The 11,601-nt window shown below is 39.5% G+C and overlaps 1 protein-coding gene across 2 annotated transcripts in view; it reads right to left on the bottom strand.

Annotated features, from left to right (window-relative positions):
* Nucleotides 1-844: 844 nt before the first annotated feature.
* dip2ba (disco-interacting protein 2 homolog Ba) overlaps nt 845-11,601 on the bottom strand; it is a 59,057-nt gene continuing 48,300 nt past the window's right edge. Inside the window, exons 25-39 of one of the 2 annotated variants that reach the window (XM_053240475.1) lie at nt 10,800-10,823; nt 8,987-9,067; nt 8,617-8,740; nt 8,045-8,166; nt 7,847-7,958; nt 7,645-7,754; nt 5,852-5,982; nt 5,440-5,608; nt 5,132-5,302; nt 4,768-4,829; nt 4,511-4,568; nt 4,344-4,418; nt 3,924-4,098; nt 3,702-3,825; nt 845-2,934 (exon numbers count right to left, since the gene is read on the bottom strand). In XM_053240475.1, the coding sequence (XP_053096450.1) occupies nt 2,682-2,934; nt 3,702-3,825; nt 3,924-4,098; nt 4,344-4,418; nt 4,511-4,568; nt 4,768-4,829; nt 5,132-5,302; nt 5,440-5,608; nt 5,852-5,982; nt 7,645-7,754; nt 7,847-7,958; nt 8,045-8,166; nt 8,617-8,740; nt 8,987-9,067; nt 10,800-10,823 (1,791 nt within the window). In that variant the 3' untranslated portion in view covers nt 845-2,681. The remainder of the gene's footprint in view (nt 2,935-3,701; nt 3,826-3,923; nt 4,099-4,343; nt 4,419-4,510; nt 4,569-4,767; nt 4,830-5,131; nt 5,303-5,439; nt 5,609-5,851; nt 5,983-7,644; nt 7,755-7,846; nt 7,959-8,044; nt 8,167-8,616; nt 8,741-8,986; nt 9,068-10,799; nt 10,824-11,601) is intronic. The other variant, XM_026920246.3, reaches the window with a different exon arrangement.

Below are 11,601 nucleotides of genomic sequence, written 5' to 3'. Positions count from 1 at the left end.
ACACAACACACACACACACGTCAGTGTCATTGCTGTATTGAAAATAAACTACCACCCAAATAACATCTGGTGTGCAGTGGCCCTGCAGTGGTCCCTTTCCGTCGACAGATGTTGTAGAGGATGGGTCGTCATGTCAACAGATATTCTCAGGAACTGTACACCTATACGGCTAATTTACCTGATTGTGCGATTGTACATTGTGTGCTATTGCTACCTAATTCAGTTCAGTTCTATGCCATTCCCATTAAAATTCACAAACATTCCTTAAATTCATATCTACTGTTTTTGTTTGAGATCATTAGTCAATAATTATTTAGATTTCAGATTTAGTGAACTATAGAGGATCATTATTGATGTTATTGAAGTGAACAGGTATGTTTAGTTTTTCTTTACTTAATTTTACAAAAATGGAAAATAACAGAAGGATGTACAGAGGTGTTAAGATTAAGAGTCTCTGATTTGTTTTCTGTCTAAACAAAGTCCTGCACAACAAGGTTGCATCCATCCCTGATTTTGTCTGAAAGAAAATATTCTAAAAAAGTTAATTTTATTTATTTATTTATTTATTTAAACACACACACACACACACACACACACACACACACAAACACAAACACACACAAACAAACAAACACAAACACAGTCATCCCAGTAATGTATTTTGTGAATGGGTTACTTGGCTTGTTGTATTGAGGAAAGAAATGATCACAAATGAAAGAAATCAGACAGATCTACTATACTTTAGGACAAACTTATGTACGTCATTAAACTGTAATTGTATTATGACACTGAGACACATTTTGCCTATAACAGAAATGGAGAAAAAAAAAAGTGAAACACAGTGTCTATTTAATAAGTTTAATTAAATGGGCATTCAGCTCTGCATTGAAATTAATGGATTTGCAACCAAAAAAAAAAAAACAAAAAACCCTCAATCCGGTCCGTCAGAACAGTCTCCTAAAGGACACTAAGATTAACGTTCAGTTCAGAATAATTCTGTTTGCAGTTTGTTTGAACAGAGTGAACCAGAATTAGCAGCTGTAAGTAAAGAGTCCACAGAATAAAACCTCTTCTCTCTCAGATTAAACTGTACAAATGGATTTGCATGTGTTCATAATGCCAGGAAGCGAGTTTCAATTGTTTCTGGTGTTAAATGACCCTGTGCTAAAATGAACATAAACATTGAACAGCATGTAAACAATAAAGCAATGTAAAGCCGGTAAACTAAAATCATTCCTTAAATATCGCCTTTTCTATTAACAATGAGGGGAAAGTAATGTTTTTTTTAACAATACTGCCATCATGATGGAATGGGTAATATGTGCACACACATATTAACTAAAATTTCAAAAGCACAAAGAAATTAAAAGACAGAACGTGCAACTTAACTGTATTTTTCTCAAATGTGTAAAATAGTTACTTTTTTTTATAATTCTTCTGTTTAAGCCAGTGATGAGGAAATGTTCCCATCAGCTATGAGAGATCAGTCAAGTTTAGGGGACCGTGATCACGTGTCCATTTGATTATACAGTAACACCCAGTGAGACACTACAATAACCTACACACACATGAAGCCTTCCAGATTTTCACCAGTCCACAGTCCCTTTGATACCAGTACAAAGTATAAGTACAGCAATACAAATAAAAGGATAAAACATACATATAAAAGTAAAATTTCCACAGGTTTCATAAGGCATGGAGTTTATCTTGAAACTTTCCTTTCACCCTATGTGTACATTAGTTCTCTGCATATAAATTTCAAGATAGAAATCCAGTATGTTCGAATCGATTTGTGCTTCCTATGAGGATCCTTTAAAAGCTATTGATCACACTGGTTATCAAATGCTGTGCATTACTGTTGGCAATATGAGTTATAAAATCTATTCTCGTGCGTGCAAACTGAGGTTTCGATGTAAACCTTTCACTTTCCACTTTAAAACAACTAGTAGTTCTGAGTAAAAGACAAAATATATATGAACAAAGCAAATTCTGCGTGTCAAACTAGCACAGCCAATGACGCTGGTGATCCTGCTAATACTCAGCGATGTCTGATGTTTTGTCCAGCAGAGGAGAAATGGTGCTTGAAGTTCAGAGTGAGCACCAATGAGGGTTTTCAGAAGCCCTCTTGAATCAGGACAGTGTTTTGCCCTCATGAATGATGCATAATGTGATCCCAGACTGCACCATACCAGACAGTTTTCTCCCCAGATGGACAAAATATGTTGCAAGACATCTTTAAATTTGTTTGCACTTTTAGAATGAAAAATTAAGGACACCCTCCCCCACAAAAAAAAGGCTCAAAAGGAGGAGGAATAAAGTGCAAGGACAAGTTTTATATGTAAGCCCCTCCAGTCTACTGTCCGGTCTCAAACCAGAGCACAAAGTCTTTAGGGCCGGTGGTACTGACTGCCCTACTGAGGAGGCAATTGCAAGCAGTCAATAACTTGCAACTTTTTTGCCTTCATGCTCTTCAAAATGGCTGTTGGCAAAGTTGCGAGTTAAATAACATGGCGGGGTTAACCTGTTAGTCTAGCACAAAGAGAAAAGGAGCACCTCCTGCAAATGATGCTGCCTGTCTGATGCTGCATCTCACGTTATCGAGCTGATGGCCCCCCCGACTCGGGAAAGACTGGCGTTCTTCTGATATTTATCTCTGATCCCTTGAAGAAGCTCCCATCAGCTCACATGTTGTAGGCCACATAGATGGGGTCCAGCTGGTCAGCCAGGAAGGAGTCCCGTAGGTGCATGCGCTGTTTCTCCCCTCGAGAGTTGATGGGGATGACGCCGGGGTCCACCACAACCACCACTCCCACGATCAGGTGGTGCTCTTCCAGAACCACTCCAGTGATCAGAGGCACCAGATCCAGAGCTTCCTGCTCAGAGCCGCTCAGCTCAGCCACCACCACCAGCAGGTTGGTCCAAGTGAACACGGCACTGTGGAGAAGAAGTCCAATCACAGTCGTCAACATTCAGCAATGACTGATAATCATCCATAGTATGCTCCATGGACATGTTTAATTTGTAATAATTCCACATTTTCATCCCAGAATTCCTCTGTGCTTGCAAACATTATACAACATACAGTATCAAATTAGTGTAAAGTGTGTACACATGAGTCAAACGAAATGAAAAGGGCTTACACAGTCATACAGCATATGTTGTACAGCAGTGTTTAATATTAACACAAACTATAGTTTTGACTCAAAGATAAGAATGAAAAGAAATACATGCAGAAACAGAAACAAAGTAGAAATTGTAATTAACAGTATAACAAATAGAATAAGAGTTATAAATTACAATAGGACGCCTGTGCAACTTCGGTGCTTGGCCCCTAAATATATAATATTTGGTAATGTAATATACAGTGTGATTTTTGTAAATGTTATCCAAGTAGTGAAGGTAAAATTATGTTATGCTGAATAACATTATAACAGCTGAATGACTTAATTCTTTAACATGTTTGGTAAAAAGTCATAAAATTATTTCACTTTGCATTTTTTTCTTTGACCCATGTATACTACTAGTCACAGGAAGGAAACAAAACCCAAAAAAACCCTCTGAACTTACATATATTATCTTTTTTATATTTTGTATTTTTGAGTATTTATGCCCATTGCTTGAAGCTTAAGCAATGAAGTGTTAATGAAGTGTTCAAAAACGTTTGATTTGTAGCGTACAACAGCCACATCCTGCACTCTCACCTCTCTGCAATGCTGCGATGTGCCCGTGATATTGATGTCTCAATGTCAATGGGGTGATAGCGCAGACCGCGCAACTCCAACGTCTCATCCAGTGAGCCGACCACAAACAGCGCATCATGACGATCTAAAGGATAAGAAAGAATTTTATAATATTCATTTATACTTGTATAGTATATAGATTCCCACAGCCACGTCAGTGTTCTCTCGCTGTCGGAGTCTGACCTCCAGTAGCGTCCAGCAGCTCAGTCCTCCTGATGAAGCCCAGATATCCGGTCCTGGCCCACAGAGTCTGAGTCTCGCCAAAGCTCAAGTGTGTGTTGAAGTGATCAGCCTGCAGGTTCTCCTCTCCGTAAATGGTGTAGTAGCCACTGGCGTTGTGAGGGCTGTTCACCCAGATCTGTCACAGAAGTCAGGAAATGAAAAATGCACAAAAAACCATCTAATATACATACTATTTCTTTTTGTTACCACTATTGTTATTATTGTTGGTTTTATTACAGTTATTATTAACCTGCTGCTACAACACTGATCTTGTTGTATTTTCTTGAACAGTTTAGCAAGACTAGAAACTATTTGCAGTGTTTGTGTGCATGTTTGCGCGCGCGTGTGTGTGTGTGTGTGTGTGTGCGCGAGACCTGTTACCTCGCCCAGATGTGAGTCTCCAAGTGGCCCCTTAGTTTCTGGGTTCACAATAATTACTCGCACTCCTGGAAGAATCTGAGTGCAAACACAACACAAACTTACATTCCATTCTGGTTTATTAACATTCTCATAGACAAAGCTGATAGAACGAAAGCAAATATGCTTACAGTTCCTGACTCCATGAGGGGCAGACTCTGAGGAGCTCCTCTCTCCACCAGTCTCACCCTGCAACATGCACGTGCACGCGCACACACACACACACACAAACACACACAAACACACACAAACACACACAAACACACACAAACACACACAAACACACACACACACACACACACACACACACACACACACACAGGTTATCATGCATGTCACCCTTGGGATTAGAGATTGACGTCACTCGGCTGAAGCAGATCCTCCTTACCGGTCATGGCGGAGGGATTTCATGTCTACGTAAACAGTAGAAGGATCTGGACCAGCTGTTCCCTATTCAAAAATAAACAGAAGCAAAATTATCTCACAACATACACTCAATATTTACAATAATTCCATTTGATAAATCAATATTTATCTCAATAAATATCTCAGTATTCAGTATTATTTGCAATATTTATCTCAATAAGTGAGTGAGTGAATAATGTTAATAATATTAAATAATACATATATAATATTTAAAATGGGTGGTTTGTGGGTATAATTGGTAATTCTAGGACTCAGTTGATGCCTTGTGTGTGTGTGTGTGTGTGTGTGTGTGTGTGTGTGTGTGTGTGGTTGCTGCGGTTGCTGACCTGCAGGCCGATGGCCAGGTTGACTCTGGAGCCGAATGCGGTGCTGACTGCGCGTGGTGAAAGGCCCAGGTCTTTGAACAGTTTGGAGAAGGACTGTGTGAGTGCCAGCCGAGGCCTTTCCTCTGCCACCACAACACAGCTCCTCACGCATGACAGATTCACACCCCGCGTCTGCAACCCAACACTACTATCAGTCACACACTCAGGGGAATGGTACATTCCAAAGCTCAAAGAGAGGGAGTCATGCTGCTAAATAAGTGTGACAGAGAGTGTGATCCTGTGTGTGTTTGAGATAAGTATGTGTTCACCTTCAGAAGCTCGGTCTGCGTCCCCAGGCTCTTGGTGCAGAGCTCCGTGACAGAGTAGGAGCAGAAGGTGTCTCTGATCTTATACTGACTGAGTGTGCTCAGCCACAGAGAGGGAGAGACCTCCAGCTCCATTGGGGGAATCAGGATGGACTGATGACCTGAATACACACTGTAGCCACACACACACAAACAAACGGCGTGAGAGAGACAGAATGAGAGAAAGAAAAAATGAACATGATGGAAAGGTCAAAATGTAAAAGTTAGTGAGGTCAAGGTTTGAGTTCAGGTGTAAGCCTATCACTATTTAGCTACATTAATACATTAATCAATAGAAGGACCTCACAAAGACAGTAAAACCAATATAAAGGTGTGTACATGTTTCTAAAATTAGTGGTTAGCGGTTGTGTCTTACCTAGAGAGGCACCAGAGGACAAAGCCAAGGCCGCAGTAGGGGTCGAGGCAGATGGCCACCTGTCTGGAGGAGTAGAGCTCACACTGTAGCTTAATGGAGCGACACAGAGCACTCACTGCGGCATGAGAGATCTGGAGGAAAGGAACAAAACACATGAACATACACATACGCAATTCATATTAGTGTAAAATTACTCATCTCTTATTAGTATATGTAGATCACCATATAGTTTGAAATGATCATGGCAGCGTATATTCACTGACTATCTGACCAGCAGGCCCCATTAAGTGCGGCTACAGAACTGTATGTCAGAGAAGACTGTAAGCATTGTCATATGCAGAAGCTCTCAGATAATGTGGCATGTATTAGGGAAGGTAATGAGGAGAAGTACAAGAGCCTGATTAACAGCTTTGTCATATAGTCATCATCATGAGCAATCGGTCCCACCCGCTCCATCCAACAATCACTGCACAGAAGACACAGTGAGCAGGAGGCTACTTATGCCTCGGTGCAGAAAGAACCACTTTCACAGGTTCCTTCTCCCTGCGGCCATCACACTGTACAACTCCACACAACTTCTACAGCTGAGAAGGCACATTGATTTTTCTGCACTACTTCTTGGAGGATAAACATAACACTTCAAGAATTTTGCTCAACCCAATGCTGCACACTGTTATAATCTGCATATGAGTGTATCTATCCCATTTTCCACATAATCTATATTCACTACAGTTTTGCACATTTGTATAGTTGTTTCTTTTTAACTTATTTCAACCATTCGGAGTGGGTGGTACTAATGGTTGGTATATTCTGTGTAAACTCTAGAGACTGTTCAGTGTGAAATTCCCAGAAGAGTTTCTGGTTTGAGTTTCTGAAAATCTGGTACCAACATCCACGCAATGATCAAAGTTACAGAGTACCACTTTTTCTTCATTCTGATGTTTAATGTGAACATTAACTGAAGCTCTTGACCTGTATCTGCATTGACCTGTATCTATTTTTTTTGCATTGTGCTGCTGACACGCTGATTGGCTGGTGTACAGGTGCTCCTGATAAAGTGGACAGTGAGTGTATATTACTGTGTGTGTGTGTGTGTGTGTATAGTGTATATACAATGTATATTACAGTGAGGGTATATTACAAACATTTATTGAATGAAACTGAACTTCACTTCCATTTGTTATTTAAATCTAATTTTTTTGTTGAATATGCAGAACAGGTAGACTATAAAATGATAATCCACATGAAATGTAATTTTTCTGTTTCTCAAACCACTCCAACACTGAACGAACACTGCTTTATCATTAGTGTGTGGGAATATAATGATAAACAGCAGGTTTTATTTTTATATGTTGTGATAGGTGCCAATGCCTCTTCCTCCACACAGAGTGCAAGCAAGTGAAGTCTGTTTTTTTTTTTTAAATCAGAAAAGATTAACATGCGAGTCAGTGATAACATAGAGGAGAGCTATGCATTTTTTCTATCTATAAATGAATATGCACAACCAGTGTGGATGTCGCAATAAAAAAAAAAAAAAAAGTTCATATTCTATATTTTTTCTATGGTCTCCAGTCTTTTGCTCTATTACATCATGTTCTCTGTGGATTATATGTAATACATTGTTTACTTGCATAGAAGTATTCCATACTGGGATAAAAGTATGGAAAAAATCCATACCTTAGGAATGGAACCAGCATAAAAGATCAACCATCATACCAACTACTACTATCTGTTTTTAGTTTTTGTAATCAGAGTTAAAAGAGAGTGAAGATGATGAATAAGGATTAATTTACCTTCACGCCCGTCAACATGCCAGTGGTGGACACACTGAAATCCAGATAGGCCAACATCTCAGGTGTGGGAGGCTTATAGATATTAGGTGGTCGCTTTCTTGGAAGATCATCTACACACGTAGGGAGAACAGGCGTGTGTGTGTGAGTGAATGAGACAATCAGATCCTGTAACATATTCATTAGGAATGAGTTACGCTGTTACCTGTGTCTATGATAGTGGGCCACGTCTTCACATTTACGCTGGCTGCAGCTTCTTTAGATCGTAAAGTCTTCATGAGAGCCTGAGTGGTCAGGATACAGGCTGCTTTGCTCACCTACAGAGAACACACGTTATTTTACACACACACATATTAATGTCAGTGATATAGGAATCTGTGAGAGTGCCGTGTATAAAACTCACGTCTATGATCATGCGCACTGTGGGAAGAGTAGCCGCCAGGTTCTGAGGGTGAGGAGGTCGGACCGTCACTGGTATACAGCCGGCGTACAGACAGCCGTAGAAAGCGGCAATAAGGTCGATGCCTGTAAAGAAGTGGAAGAGAAAATGTCAGACTTACAACATAATTATTACATCACAAATTACATTAAGTAGTGTCCACAAATTATGAAAAATTGTTGACCTAACACATAACAGTACAGATTGAGAGACTCTAAAATTGCAGAACCTGCATTTAAATATGAATAATATTTTCCTGTGAATCTGAGCTGCATCTAGGATCTCCTACCCACATTCCTTCTAAAGCAATGTGGTGGGGAATTTAGTTGTTAGTACTAATTTGAAGGTTAGCACTTAGGCCATGCAATTTCCCTTGAACAAAAACATATGCACAGTAGTGAGTGTCTTGTGTGAGAAATATAATGTGACAAATCTATACAAGTTGAAATTCCTAAAGAAAGCAGGGAGTCCTTGAAGACTCTATGGGACTCTAGGGGACTGAGGACATGTCTACTCTTCACGGAGGAATGCAGTACCAGGAGGGTAGAGCAGCACCACATTGTCTCCAGTGTTAATGCCTCCTCTCTCCAGCAGTGCTGCGGTAATCTTTTCAGCTCGTTTGTGAAGCTGTGAACATGTGGCCGTGCTCACTGCTGTCCCCTGTAGGACAAGATGGTAAACAGTATGGTAAATGTGTGTGATTGATTAGAACCAAGGAAATGAACCTAGAGGGTTTAATCTGGCAATATAAAACGGAAAAGGTAAAGACCTGTGAAGACATTCTGTAATGTGGGGTGTAACTCTAACACAAGAACTATAATTACACTCTATTTTTTTTTCTTTAAGAGGAAATTGGACACAGACACAAAGACTTGTGAGTAATACAGATTGCTCTTTCTCACTTACCTTGGCATTGAGAAGCATGTAGAGGACGTGATCTGGGTCACTCTGTGCTCTCGACTGCAGCGCCTCTGACAGGAACTGATGCTGTAATGCAGGAGAGAAGCAAGTATGAAAAATAAGACTATTACTTAACTCTATCTCCTACACAATGCTTAATATTTAGGCAATGCACATATTCGGTAGCCCATTACATTTCACGAGCAAATATCACCGGGAAGTATAGAATAAGACAAAACATTTAATGCGATAGCTTGGTCAAAATGGAATTTTCCACAGTCTTCACCCCTTACCCCAACTTAAATCAAACAACCAAAACATATTTGGCGTCTTTAGTTTTGAAGCCAGATTGCTAAATCATAGCACACTCGCATCAAAAGGCATTCATTTGTAAATAAACTGTTTCATAAACAACAAAATAACATAATAATCTGTATTAAAAATGAAATCAACCTGGAACTAGATAATTTCAAATCACTTCCGGCATGCAGTTCCATGTATACAAGTTGGCTTACACCTCTTTAGCTAAGTGACAACACATTGTGTGCTGAAGAATAAAGTAATTCTGGCTTCAACATGGCTACTACGAATGTTAGCTCTGTAATGTCCATTTGTCCATTTTACAGATAACAGTGCATGTCATATGGGTTTAGAAACCTCATTAGCAGGTTTGTTTGTGAATACTTTAGGTATTCAGATTGCACAATGCTAAATTGGTAGCTATAGTCTTGCCTTAACTAGTTAGCTAGATTAGCCTTGGGTTCAAAACTAAAGAAATAAAATTCAGATGCCAAAAATGCCTTGGATGATTTGACCTCATTTGGAGTAAGGGGGGCAAACTGTACAGAGGTCGTCTTTGTCCAACCTATTTCATTATAAAACACAAAAAGAAAAAACAGAATTGAGGAAGCAGCATTATGAATACAAGGTGTGTGTTTCACACTGCGTGTCACACACCACATACACACACCGAAGCAGGAAGGGCAAGCTCATGCAGACGACGGGCATTGCTTACTACGCAATACAGCCCTTATATTCATGTACATGTGAGTGTTTCTACTGCTGCTAGTGCCTACTATAGGGATTTAAGGGCTTATATATTCTTTAACAATGCGGGTAAGGAGAAAAAAAAACTTGCTTCTGTTGCATTTACAAGTATGTGCTCATGTACAAGATAACTATAAATGCATCAGTTGCTTTGTGACCATTTCACAAGTGTAATGTTGAAGATTCAGTAATTTCAGTGTGGATCATCTCAATCTAGTTTTTCTTTCATAGAAAAAACAAAACATACAAAATTAACAGAGAAAAATTTGATTATCAGAGAATATCTCTGAGAATCTGGGAATAACTACTCTGATAAACAGTATTGTAATATGCTGCTTACATGTCCACTTGAATAAACCAGTAGCTGCTCAATCAGATAATGATCTAATTATTAGTGTTCACGGAAACGGCCGTGTTATGGACTGCTAATGGTTCTGTTAGATTAGTTAAGAGTCTGATTATGTGCTGACCCGGCTGAATCTCACGACATGAGCAGATGGCAGTGGCAGCCGCACACAGTGTGTGAAGAGTGTGTTTGGTTTCATCAGTGGAAGTGTGCACACAAGCAGATATTACAACACTCCAATTACTAGAATGAGTTACTGAGAAAAGCTTTCATTATGAAGAAAGAGTCCATTTCTGTAGAGCCCTGATGAATCTAAGATCGTCGTTGTTGTGGCTGTGTGTGGCTGGTGGTTAAGGAGGGTCATAGCTCAGGCCAAAACACACACACACACACACACACACACGGGCTGCTAGCAGTCAGGCTTACCATCTTCATGGGCCATGTACAGAGCTAGAGGCCCACGTAAACAGAGAGTGGAAAATAAAGAGGGCAGCAGTCATGCTCCTTGCACTGGGTTCATCACATGCTATTTGATGTTACTTTTACCTTTTCTGGTATTAAACCACATAAATTAGGATGAAATATGCTAGTGATTGTGCTATAGTCACCCAAGACCTTGTTCTGAAGACCATAAATTTTCTTTTGATATTGTATAATAAATCACTTACAGGTAAAATTCCATACAAGAATGGTAGTAAACGGCAAGACAAAAAAATACATACACTTTTATCCTTGTACTAAGAAATCCAGATTCCATAAATATGCAAAGTGGAAAAACCCCTACATGCACGCGGTGTGCTGTTATAGGAAAATAATCAAAGACAGGGTGGTGTGATGCAGTCTGACATGAAGCGGAGTTACTGTTACCACCACAAAGGTTATTATTTTCCAATTACAGTTTCCAATTTCCAATTCCTCTTATACCGCAGCAATTTGCAAACATTAAGAAAAATTTATGAAAGAACACCCTGAAATAGCAAAGCCCCGTTCTGAAGACATGATATAAACCCGTGATTATCCTTTTATCTAGAACCACTGTCAGAGCTGATGTTATAGAAAATTAATCCACCCCATCTGACCAATCAGCACACTCAACACTACTGTATGCACTCACTGTGATGCACGAAATATTTGCATATTAAAAACACATATTTTGATGTAATAAATTGTTTAAAAAAATTACAAATTGTTAATGACCTCAATTTTTACAGTTAGACTTTCAGTATTA

This window comes from Pangasianodon hypophthalmus, chromosome 16 (assembly GCF_027358585.1).
Source record: "Pangasianodon hypophthalmus isolate fPanHyp1 chromosome 16, fPanHyp1.pri, whole genome shotgun sequence".
Classification (NCBI taxonomy): domain Eukaryota; kingdom Metazoa; phylum Chordata; class Actinopteri; order Siluriformes; family Pangasiidae; genus Pangasianodon; species Pangasianodon hypophthalmus.
Note: the sequence above shows the minus strand (reverse complement) of the source record. Positions and strands in the feature narration are given on the sequence as shown.